Source organism: Taeniopygia guttata, chromosome 2 (genome assembly GCF_048771995.1).
Source record: "Taeniopygia guttata chromosome 2, bTaeGut7.mat, whole genome shotgun sequence".
NCBI lineage: Eukaryota > Metazoa > Chordata > Aves > Passeriformes > Estrildidae > Taeniopygia > Taeniopygia guttata.
The window spans coordinates 112,041,200-112,053,931 of record NC_133026.1 but is presented as its reverse complement, the minus strand read 5'-3'; the positions used below and the strand labels follow the sequence as shown (position 1 = coordinate 112,053,931).

General features: G+C 37.7%; 1 protein-coding gene across 10 annotated transcripts in view; it reads left to right on the top strand.

Annotated features, from left to right (window-relative positions):
* ST18 (ST18 C2H2C-type zinc finger transcription factor) overlaps nucleotides 1-12,732 on the top strand; it is a 167,840-nt gene that overhangs the window by 116,539 nt on the left and 38,569 nt on the right. For all 10 annotated transcript variants that reach the window (XM_041713901.2, XM_072924649.1, XM_072924651.1 and 7 more), the window contains 5 exons: nucleotides 947-1,137; nucleotides 5,387-6,184; nucleotides 9,004-9,138; nucleotides 10,821-10,911; nucleotides 12,396-12,500. In XM_041713901.2, coding sequence (XP_041569835.2) covers nucleotides 947-1,137; nucleotides 5,387-6,184; nucleotides 9,004-9,138; nucleotides 10,821-10,911; nucleotides 12,396-12,500 — 1,320 coding nt within the window. The remainder of the gene's footprint in view (nucleotides 1-946; nucleotides 1,138-5,386; nucleotides 6,185-9,003; nucleotides 9,139-10,820; nucleotides 10,912-12,395; nucleotides 12,501-12,732) is intronic.

Genomic DNA, 12,732 nt, shown 5'->3' with positions numbered 1-12,732 from the left:
TATTAAGAAAAGAACGTTGAAGATTCCAGCCTCTTTAGGGAAGTGTCTTATGTTGTAATACCTACATGCCATCGAGATTTGTACAGTGACAAAGGTTTGGCTAAATAACTGTAGAACCACGTGACTATTCAGATCAATATATGGGTCTATTAGGAGCTGAGAAAAGTGTATTAAACCTGCTAAAGATCTACCTCTCTAAATTTCTGCTATTCTTGCTCCTGTCAGTCTCCCGAAAGTTAGGCATCTGAACTGGGTAAGACCTTTCCCAGGGAACAGCTCCCCTATTTTATCACATAGAAATCGCTTCAAATGAGATGAATAGCCCTTTGCAGGAGCCTTTATTCATTTTCTTTACAGAGACCTGAGTAGAGCTTAAACCTCCAGTCTTTATGGCTGGAGTAAACTAAATCAAACCAATGCTCAGTACTAATATTGATAGAGGGAACTGTGTTGCAAAATGTTATCAATATACAGTGTGTTTCTCACAGGTTTTATGCTGTTGAACTCAACATGTGTAATTGGATGTTCATACTGATGTAAAGGCTAAGGACCAAAGGCTCAGGGTTTTGTAATACAACACGTGGTATAATTTTCCCTATAGCTGTTTTCCTGGATTATCAACACAGGCTACAATTTTGTTTATCTTTTCCTTAAGGCTGTTTGGTTCTGGTTTTTTTGGTTTTATCTTACTCTTCATTCTCCTTCCCCCAAAAAGATTTTGGGATCAGTGAAAAGAAATGGGACTTCCCTGGAGCCTGGACTTTCAGTACCTGAGCTAAAATTAAATATCTGCTAGGCACAGTTTGCTGAAACTGCAAGTGATTAAACATTTTGTCAATCCTCACTTTTATACTTAGAATTAAACTGTAAGGTGGTGTTATTTTTAAAACAGTTTGCTCCTTACTTCTCCCATTTTTTCTCTGTCCCTGGCAATTGATCATTGCAGTGCCTACAAATGCTCCATGGCAAAGAAGAGAAAAGCTGAAGATCAGATATCAGGTGTTCCCGTCAACAAAAGGAAGTCCCTGTTAATGAAACCCCGCCACTACAGCCCCAGCTTGGAATGCAAAGAAGAAAATGAAGACAGGACAGAGTTACAGGAAGACATCAGTGTCCTCGAAAGCAGCTCAACTCCAGGTAGTTGCTTGAACTCCACTTGAACTTGAAATTCCACAGGAAGGGAGATGATAAAAAACAGTATTTTGAAACAGGATGCAAGACACGTTTGACTTCTAGGAGAGCTTCTGTCCATATTTAACCATAATTTATTTTGTTAAACTTGTCCTGGGGTCTAGTAAATGCTTTGCAGGTCACACAGAGACAACTACTGCAGCAGATCAGATATGGAGCAGCATCTGCTTCTCCACTACCTATGTGCAAGAGCAAACTTAAGCCCACCACCATCCTACACATTTCTGAAGAGCAGATTTTCACTGGAATATATAGAGCTCTTAGGAGGGAAAAATAATGCTTAGCAAAACATTGTTGACTTTAACATTTAGCAAAGCAATTTCATGCATGCGACTGCTGTGTGTGTTCTGTTTAACACGATTATTAGACTCAGCACTTTTATACCTGTTATTCCAACACTGGTAAGCCAAACACATCCAACAATTTATAGCAGCTTCTACAATGTGTATGCTGGAAAATATGGACAAGGATGGGGGGACAGAGAGATATAGCTATAGTATGTTTTAATTACTCTTCCTTTCTAATATATTTTTATATATATTCAAGTTGAACAAAAAGTCTCAAACCAAATTGTTTTTCACATATTTAAGAAGTCCTGCCAAAATAGTTAATTGGACAAGTGAAAATATATCAGTGGAAGACATCAGGAAGACATTGGCAGTCACCTGCACACAGGAAATGTTAAAATAAAAGGAATGTGATCTGGCACTGGGAAATTAGTAATTCCAGATAATATGTAAACTGAATGAACTTAAATGTCACTCAGTTGCTGGTTGCTATCAGAATTAAAAGATAATTTATTTTTCACTCATTTTCTTCTTATCAAATGTCTTTGAAGGACAGGGTGATAGATTATATCATCTAGGGTCCCTTTACCACAAAAGACTGGACTTAGATGGTCTCTTAAGGTCCCTTCCAGCCTGGGCTGTCATATTATTTTGTGATGAACTGAGATTAGTTATTTGGGTATTTATCCACTCTAAATTGAAATCCCTTAAAACAAAACAAACCCCACAAATTTTATACATATGATTACTATAAAACACACAGAAGAAGAAGAAGAAGAATGTCCTGCACATTAAGGAGTCAAATCCTGATTCTACCAAAATCAGTGGCATTTCTATAACAGCAATGTTTTCAGTCATCTGTCACTTGTAAATCTTCTAGAAGGAGATTTTTCCAAAGGTCTGCATCCCATTTCTGTGAAAGTCTAGAAGGTAGCTCCATCTTCAAACAGAACATTAATGACCAAGGTGATACACAATGTCTCTATCTTTTGGGTGATATTTTTAAGAAAAATTAATCAAGGAAAAAATCCCATATCTCTCAGTGCCTGTTCAGACTGCAGGGAATGTTTCTAGCTCTGAACACCAGAAGGCAATCTTGGAATAAGAGTTCCTGTATGGTTCTTATCTTGGGGTTTTGTTATTGCTTGTTTTGCCTTTTTTTTTTTTTTTTTAGATATTTCGATTTTAGCTAAATTTTTTGTGTTGATTCAGCCTGGTTCCTGACCATCCAGAGTTGCACTCAGTAACATATTTTTTCTTCCCCTTTTTCTGTTCTCTACACATCTTGAAGAACTCGATGAAGGGAAATTGCTATGATGGGTTTAAAGGTAGACTCTGGAACAAACCTAAGTTACTTAACATTTTTAGGTTCCCTTTTTAAAAAAAGAACAAGTGTTGGGCCAAATCCATTGATTGAAAAATAGGGAAACCATGCCCTTCAGTCAAAACAAAAAGTCCCATTTGATTTTGAAAAGATTTATTTGATACCAACATGATATATTCTACCCTGCTTGTTCAGTGATTATACAATGTACATCTTTTACATAAATTTTACCAGCTACAAAACAAATTTCAGTGAAAGCATAAATTTGGTCTGGGTATGTAGGTACTTGGGATTTCTTGGTGTAATATTGCTCACTTTATTATGAACTCATGATTCTGTTAGTTGATCATGATTCTGATCATGGATTGATGCAACTGTAAACTAAGCTGAGTTTTGATTATTTTAAAAGTAAATTTACAGCCTGTAGATGTGAAAAGCAAAGCTGGGACAGCTGAACTATTAAGACTGGTTCAACAACAAATTTTAAAAGATTGCTTTAAAAATTACTGATTGTTTAAGGAACAAATTTTTTTTATTGTGAACTTACATTATTTTTCATCTTTCACACATAAAAATAATTGAACAAACCTTTTACCATTGAAATTTTTTTGTTTGTTTTCTTTTGATGGGCAGGAGTTTTCTTTTAAGACAGATCTTGTTACTTTTTGAAATTACCCACTGATAGGATTCTGTTATTTTCCAAATGGCAGAAGAGCAAATAATGGAAAACCATTTGACTAAAGTTAGTTATAGAGCCAAATCATCATTCTTACTTGCTGAGATGTGAAAAGATGGCAGACTTTGTTCAGAATACTGCAATTTGTGTGGTACTAGACCAGCTGCTAAAAAGTTACATGAAGGTTTACAGACACTTCTTTAAATACAACTTTATGCACACAGTTCACAAGGCCACCTCTCCCTGCATGAGTCCAATTTTCTGAAGAAGAATAAGAATTAATCAATATTTTCTTTTAACATATAACAAACAGTTGAACCAAACAATTATGTAAACTGGAAATGACCCAAAATGCTAACAGTTTGGCAGCAGTAAAGTGAAATGCATTGTGGTGCACATGTGCATTTTTGTCCCCCTTTTCCCCTCCACAATAATCTGCACTTAATAGGAATATTTTAAACTATGTAGCTAAGCAACAGAGGTAATTGTTGCTTTCTAGAGCTTTTGTTAGGCACTCTAACACAGCCCAAATATGCATAATTAGGTATAATGTCTATAAATCATTATTGTACACATGTGGGTAGTTAAGTGGATTGAGAGAATAGTTCAATGAATTGGACATATTCACTGAAAATGCTTTTTATTTGTTTTCTGTAGTTCATAATACTTTAAAATTATCATAACCCTTTACACTTTCTCTTAATAGCTCACAGTGTTATTGAGAGAAACTTCATTTGCATTTTAGGCTATGCTTAATTTATTATTTAAACCTGGAGTTCTTCTGATTCAGGAAAGGACAGACACATCTTATGAAACAGTCTGTGCTTGTTTATTCATCCTCCTTTCTAGGAAGTAAAATGTTAAATTTTTCAGTTTATGTTGAATAGATCCCAACAAAAGAATGTACCCTATAATCAGCATTATTGAAGGGGCTAGTGTTGTGACTAAATTCTTCCCTTCATCCAAAAATGCTTTTAGTTACTATGGCAATATTTACTTGATCCTGGCAAAACCAGTGTTGATTTTAGAGAGATAATTACCAGAAAGGAAGATGATGGAGATGTATTTTTGAGTGTCCTTGTCAGAGGAAATGTTTATAAAAAATTAAATGAGATACAAAAGGCATATTGTCTTCCACACTGACAACCTCTCCTACATGCAGCCTTTATTACCTGCTGGCTGCCGCTTTTCTTCTGAAGAAAGATGTTTATAAAGACAGGATGCATTTCAGTGGTGTCTTTAACAAGTCCTTTATGAGTCTGTACATAACAACCACTTCTGTTTGCCTGTGCATGACCTGATCTATCACTTAGTGTGGCAATTTCAATGGTGACCAGGAGCCTGCCCTTTGTGAAGTATTGAGGATTTTTCCATCAAGGTCTCTCATGGGATCCGAGGTGACAGGGAAAGTAATTAAGGTTTATTTTGAGAAAATATTTGGGATTCTTAAGTGAAATAAAAGTGAAATAGTTCAGAGGAATTTTAAAATATGTTTGTGTGCTTATATATATATATATATATATATATATGCATGCATGTTATATAGTTTATATGTATAAATGTAATATCAATGTATCGAACATTATATTTACATACATGTATATGAGTGCGTTTGCATGTGCGTATGTTCTAAGAAAATACGTTTTCACCATCAGTGAGAAATGGGGATATAATTTTTTCTCATATAGTGCTGGAAATATAATATAAAGTATATATCATTTAAGAAGGGTTTTTCATCATGCTACAAGTAGTCATTTCAAACAGATCCTGGGTGTGAATTCAATCATTTCAGAGTACCTTTCTGAGTAGTGAAACAGCAATTGATAAGTCAATATCTTCACATCATTTCTACAAGATACAAAAAATATTTATTCTTACATATTTCTCTTATCTATTTTTCTCATACAGAGGACAGTACTACAAAATCATCTGAGGAAACCCCTCATTTGGGTGGACAAGAAAATTCCAGTCAAACAAAAGACAACTACACCAGCTATCAGGATGCCATGGCCAAATCTTTGATGAACACGGGAAAAATAGCAAAAGATGCACCCAGTCAAGCAGTGGCAGAAAATCTAAATGATAGTGGCATTCAATCATTAAAAACAGAAAGTGATGACACTGATGAATGTTATCTGATTAGCTCAGCTGAAGGAAAGGAAAAGACTGCTATCTCTGACACAAAATACTGTTCATCTGAGGAAAATGAAAGTAACTCTGAAAATATGGACAACGAGTGGGATAGCTCTTCAAATTTCTCAGAGGAAACTAGTGTAAAGCCCCATATAACTCCAAAATATATTGTAGAGTGTAATCAAGCCAGCATCCTGGAAGTCCCAGAAATTAAGCAGGAAGAGGTTGAATATGGTCCTTGTGAAACACTCTGTGACTCAGAAACAGAGCTAAGAGCACACCAGGAGCCTCACTCTGATCCTTTCGAGAAAAGAATTCAGAATATCTTCCCTGAAAGCGAAGAAGACGACAACGAGTGCCTCTCAGAAACCACAGACGTGTCAGTTGAGCTGGACAAAACAAAAGGGAACTTGAGTTTGCTAGAGCAAGCAATCGCTCTGCAGGCAGAGCAAGGGCATGTGTTTCACAGCACCTACAAGGAACTGGATAGGTTTCTTCTGGAGCATCTAGCAGGGGAAAGGAGACAAACCAAAGTTATTGACATTGGTGGGAGACAGATATTTAGCAGCAAACGTAAGGAAGTATTTTTGGCTCTTCTTGCTGGCTTAAGCATTTGTCCCATGACTAATAGAGTATTCTGAGCTGGGTTTTATAGCAACAGTAAAGAATCTGGAATTTAGCTTGTAATTTTGTTAATTATGTACCTTCACACTAGTGCCTCACGTCTAACCAGGTTAAACGCTAGGTACTTGGCTTCCTGCCAAACTGCTATGTGAAATCATCAGTAATGGGTACTAAAAGGCCTGTGTAGCTGGCACTGACATTCCTTCTCCTCCTTTTCCTCCTCCTCTGCTTCCTCCTCTGTAAGGTGCTAATACAAACCAAAGTTTCAGCAGCCAAAAGGCAAGGCATTAAAACAGTACTCAAGGGCAAATTAAGGGTGAAAAATCTGCCTCTCCCAAAGATACTACCTAATTCCTAAGCCATGTGTTTTCTGAGTTCAGTGTACTTCATTAGTATCAAGTATAGTAAAGTATAGTCAAGTGTAAGTATAGCATTAGTATATTAGTATCAATCATTATTACATCAATCAACGTTACATTTTTCTATATCTAGCATTTCTGAGCCAGGAAAGCACAATCTATGCTCTTCTCCCTCATTCACCAATAGCAGAAACACCAGTAGATTCCAAAATCTTTATTGTTTCTGAACGTTTGTGATATCCTAAAAACCCGTAGAAACATCACTCAATTTTCGTCACTTAATCAGGCTTCCAGAAGTGGAGACTTAAAATATTTGGGTTTGATTTATTAACTGGGCTGCTTTGTATGAAACTCCTCAACTGAGGATAATTACAGAACATCAAGAAATGCCATTTTATAAGCACACTCCCTTCTGTAGTAAGTAACAATACATTCATCTGTCCTTTGACTTTTCCTTTTGGCCTTGCAAACATCCCGAGGTCACCGTAGCACTGATGCTATTTCTGCTTTTGATAAATGATTTACTTTAGTATTTCTAATGTAACTTTAGAGTAGTCCCTGTGAACATTGCAAATATTATAGTAATTTACTTATCTAAAGCATTTAGTGTGAAAGAGGACTGACAGACATTTTTAAGAGCTGCAACTATAAAATATTTCCTTCAGTACTGGGGAAGAAAATGCAGACATCTCATTTTTGTGTCTCGAGCAGTGTTTTCATTAGTATGTCTTAAGCTGTGCATGCATGGTATTAATCTACCTTTTTATTAAACTATGTGAACCTTTATTTGCTCAGATGACTTTGGCATATGCCGGAACTTTATAGATATCTTTCCCTACCCTTAGAGCAGCTCTACTCATCAGGCTCACATTGGTGTCAATGTGACTTTCTCAAAGCACACATAGGAAAGAGCAGTGATGTAAGAATGGCAGAGTCTATCCCTTCCAGATTTACCTCGTATTATAATTAGCTGTGGTTTCCAGGTGAGCTCAGAGGTAATATCCATGGAGGAACATACCAGGCTTTGTTCAGATTGTATAAACACCGTGATTGTAGTCAATGTTGTATCAGGCACATAATATTACCACTTTATTTAATTAACTGGGTTTTATTTCTAAAAAAATATACCATAAAATCCATCAGCTCTTAATTTTCACTCTGGGGTGCTAGATCAGAAAAAAAAAATCTAATCATGATAAACCTATCCAATTACCGGAGGAAACACTAAATCATATTTCTGGGTCCCTCTTTATTTTCTGTGCACTATTGCAGCGCTTTCCATTTGCAGTGATTCTAAAAAGGTTGTGGTCTCCTGATGACGCTGAGTCTATTTGCTTTCCTCTCTATTTCTTTTTTTTTTTTTTGGTCTAAAAACTTGCCAGGAAGTTTAACCCTCATCTGTCCCTGATGATTCTGTCCCTAAGTGCATTCTACCTCATAGTCCAGAAAAAAATGAGCTTAAAGGAGGCAGCTCCCTGTGCTGGCTGCAGCTGTTTTCTCCCCCAGCACCAAATGCTGTTGGCAGCCAATCACAGATGGAGCTAAAACCATCCTCAGCAATTTATGCGGCCACTTCCTCCAGATTTCTCACAAGAGAATTTCTGGACCAGAAATCATTCCTTTCTCGCCCAGACTTTTGATCCTGCATTGGAAATCAAATAAAGGTTTTCTGACCAGTGTTTCTTGCACAATTCTAGGTGCTTGAAACAGGAATTGGGAGGCTGTTACAGAGTGGTAGGAGCGGGGCTGGGCTGAGACCTCGCCTTTGAAAGGGTATCGGCTGCTCCATGTTTTCAGTGTCTTTGTGGGCTGCTCCACAAAGCAGCATTGCCATGTGTACCAGAGGGAGCTGCTTGCCTTGCCTCTCAAATGTAAAGTGGCATGTATTCAGTTTCCTAACAAAGAACCTACAGCCTAGAGATCTGTGATATTTAAGGAATGGCTTCTGGTTGAAATGCTTTTTGTTTGTTTGTTTATTTGTTTCACACCTCAGCTTTTATTTGGTTGTCCCAGCTTCCTGGAGTCTGACATTAACAGAGCAAAATATTGTTTCTCCTTTTTTTTATTTATTCCTTTATAGATCTTACTGTTGGCTCATGCTGCCAGTTTTCTGGCTTATTGGATTGTGGCTTCTGTCCTGTTTGAGGCTCTGAATGGAATAAATGACACTGCAATCCTAAAACTATATAATTAAGCACATAAATAGCATACTGGGAGAGGGAAATAATTGTTTAAAGGACACAGTGTGAAAACCTGAAGTGGTATGCCAGTTGCATATATCCCTGTTAAAACTTTGGACAGGAATTAAATCTGAAATATAAAATAGAGAATATCATACTGCTAAGATCACTCAGCTGAGCACAGACAGGGGCTAAACCCAAACAAAATACTTATCTGATTTCTCTGCAGATTCACCCAGGCCTGAAAAGAGAGAAACCAAATGCCCCATCCCAGGATGTGATGGAACAGGGCACGTGACTGGGCTGTACCCTCACCACCGCAGTCTCTCAGGCTGTCCACATAAAGTTAGAGTGCCACTAGAAAGTGAGTATCGTCACCCTGCAGCCCAGAATAACAACTGGATCTGTTTCGGTATTGTGTGTGCTTATGCTGGAGAAGAATCCTCTTTTTTCTGCATGAGATAGCAGGATGTGACTGGGAAAGAAGCCATCACACCTTTGCTCATAGTCACCATCCTGCTTCCCACACTTGTGTAGCTCAAGTGCTCCTCAGCAGCATCTTTACAAACAGCAGGCTCCTTAGGTAGCCTGGGAAGAACAAGGTCAGACAAACTATTGCCACGCTGCCAGGAGACCTGCATGCTGCAGTTCCATGAATCTTCAAGAAGCTGCTCACTCACACCTTTGCTAAGGCACAGACATCGCCTGCTTGCTCTGGAGCCGAGGCCTCATTTGCTGCAGTTGCACATGCAGGCTGCTGGTTCTCATTGCCAACAGATGAGAGGCCTGGGCATGCTTATGCAGAGATGTTTTTAGCATCCCCCTTACTGCTGAGCTCAAAAAGGTTATTTCCATCAGTACATCCCAGCGCTGGTCCACAGCAGGTCCCTGTCTTGTGACAGTAGCACGCTAACCCTTTTATGCCCAGTCTATCCTGAATTTCCCTGCTTATTTCTAACTGTGCCGCTCTGATTACATTGGCTTGTGTGTGTGTAATCCTGCAACATGATGCAATGAAATACTGCATAATAAGCCAAAACTTAATGTGAAACTATCTGCTTAAACAACGTAGTTAGTCAGATTGTTATTTGTGGTGGTATGCATAACAAAAAATTAAAAGGATATTTGCACTTTACCAAAATCCTCTTCCTAGCTGTAGCCCTCCTCTCTTTTAAGTCTGGTACTAAACAGTATTCATGGAAACATCTGCTGAATTAAGCAGGCTGCATTTGGAAGTCCTTAGCAGCATTAACTTCCTAAAAACTTAAAATTAACAACTCCTTGTTAATTATCACACTTCCAATTAGATGTGCTCTGTCCTGATGGAAAAAAAAAAAAGTTAGAATTTTGTTCCTGGCAGAACAAACCCATGGAATGAACAGTCAGCTTTTGTGAAACATCGTGCCCCAAAGATGTATAATGTTTAACATGGAAATATTTGTCAGTTTTAATGAAGGTAATCCACATCCAAGGGCATAAGAAATGTACAGGCAAGGGGTTGTAATTGCTATTAAGAGTGTAAACTGATGCTTGGAACTATTACTGATTGGTCCAAGACAGTTTCAGCACAGCTCAGATGACCAGAAGGTGTAACGTTCAAAGGGATATACTCAAAATATCAGATAGAATGTATAAACAGCCTTCCTGTACTTGAGAGCTTTCATTCCCTGGGACAGAGAAGGACTGCAGTTCCATGGAACATGGACTGTATGGCCCAGGGCTCCTCTATCACCTGCCCTTTCCAGTGTTAAAGGGCTTCGTGATTTAACATCTTTACTGATTTCCACTTATGTTCCTTCAAAGTCTGTATGAAGAATTTTGTGCATATGGGAAGCCACACCACAGTAATATAGAAATAAACTGGTTTATGCTGGAGGCACCATGGTCACTGTGTTGAAGGTCCTTTGCCTCCCCTATTCTTTTTGATAAAATGTGAAAGAACTGAGAATCTGAGTTCAAAGAGGATATGTTCATTTTTTTAAAGATATGTGTTTTTAATTGATGCACTTTATTATCAACTTTTTTTTTTTTTAAATTTCTGTTTAGTTCTGGCCATGCATGAAAATGTTTTAAAGTGCCCCACCCCAGGATGCACTGGAAGAGGACATGTCAACAGCAATCGCAACACACACCGAAGGTAGATCAGAAAAATTCCTGTCCACTTAAAACCTAACACGTACTCGGGAGTAAATTGATAGGAACATCTTGGAATTAGATGCTATGTACTACACTGAAGAGTGTCTATGAACTGCAAGGGCAGCCTGTATTATTTATAACCAAATAATTGTGTCTAATTCCATTACATAAAAAATGGCTGCAGCACAGAGGATGGCAAATTCCACTAGTGTTTTTATAGGCGAGATTTAAGTCTACAATTTCATCACAGTCCTCACATTGAAAAATCACCATGTACAAAGGGAAGGGATGAAAAAATACATTATTAATCCTACAACTGGAAAACCCACTGGAAAGCAAAACCCATTTATTTTGCACCACTACGTGCTAGCCATTGACAGGAACTTCCAATCAGGGCACATTCCCTTTTAGCAAACAGAAAATTTTAAGTGAACTCTTTTAAAATTTAAAAGTACCACTTATTACCCTCAGGAATACCATCTTCCTTCCTGGAACTCTCCTGTCTGTTTAACATGCTACCTGCAGGGAGAAAGTAAAATTGAGAAAAGACTTCCAAACAGGCAGCTGGGGAATCATGGCTGGACTGCAGGTGAAGCAGAGAGCCACTCTGTCTGCAGCAAGCCATTGCTGTCAGCACAGCTCTTCTCACTACTGCTTTCTACTGGAAGCAGTATATTCCATCATATTGCATCTGGGAAAATATAATGTCAATCAAACTTGGGATATAAGAATTTCAAAACCAAGTCTCTTTGTTGATCTGAATTTCTGTGAGATTTTGGTGTTTCTTGTTTTTTGATTGATTAGTTACTGCACCAAAATTAGAGTAGGTTTATCATACTCTTTTAATACTAAAATTAGTAAGTCAGTCTTTATCAGACATGTGAAAAGCTTGTCTACAAGAATATATAAGACACAAGCAAATATTTTGCCTCTGTTTTTCCTGTTTTAAATCCCTAGTCATCGTTGCAGCACATCAGCTGTATCATGAGCAACCCATGAATAGGATAAGAAAACATGTTCTAATCTAATAAAACAAACAGGAAAATATAAGCTAGCACAACTCGAAATGATAAAATGTGTTCTTTGGTAACAGTCTCTCATATATCCCTGGTTTTTTTTCCCAAATTCACTTTCCTTTTAATCAGCAGGAGGCTTATATGCATGGTTTAGCTGATAAAGTAAATGTCATTTGTCAAAAAATTTACTAGTGACTTGCCAGACACAAAACATCAAAGCTGAACTGTGGAAAACTCCTACATGATTCAGTTTCCAGATATATCACCTAAAATACACAGATTTCACAGTTTTGCATTAAGGATAGAAAAACAGATGAATCTGGGCTATAGCAGCAGCAATTCCCTTAAATGCACAGACCATCAAAGTCACTGGTTTCCACAGAAAAACAGCATGCATCTCCTTTGCACAATAATTAATTTCAATGTTTTTTCCTTGTTGTTTCTGTTCTTCACCTTTGCTTTTAAACAGCCTTTCTGGTTGTCCAATTGCTGCAGCTGAAAAGCTGGCAATGTCCCAGGAAAAGAACCAGCTCGAGTCTCCAAAACCTGGGCAGTGCCATGATCAGACTCACAGGTAGGAGCCCTCACAAACCAGTTTCTCCAAACAAACAAACAAACTCTTTTTTATGTATAAACTCTGTTGACTGGTCCTCAGATCTCTCACCCACTTCAGATTTTGGCTTCAGTGGTAACCCAGTTTTCCAAGATGAACCTCTACAAAACTATCTGATCTGTAGGTTCTTGTGTACATGGCTGACATTAAAGACAAGAAGCATATCTTTGGATAAGCAATCAAATATTTCCTA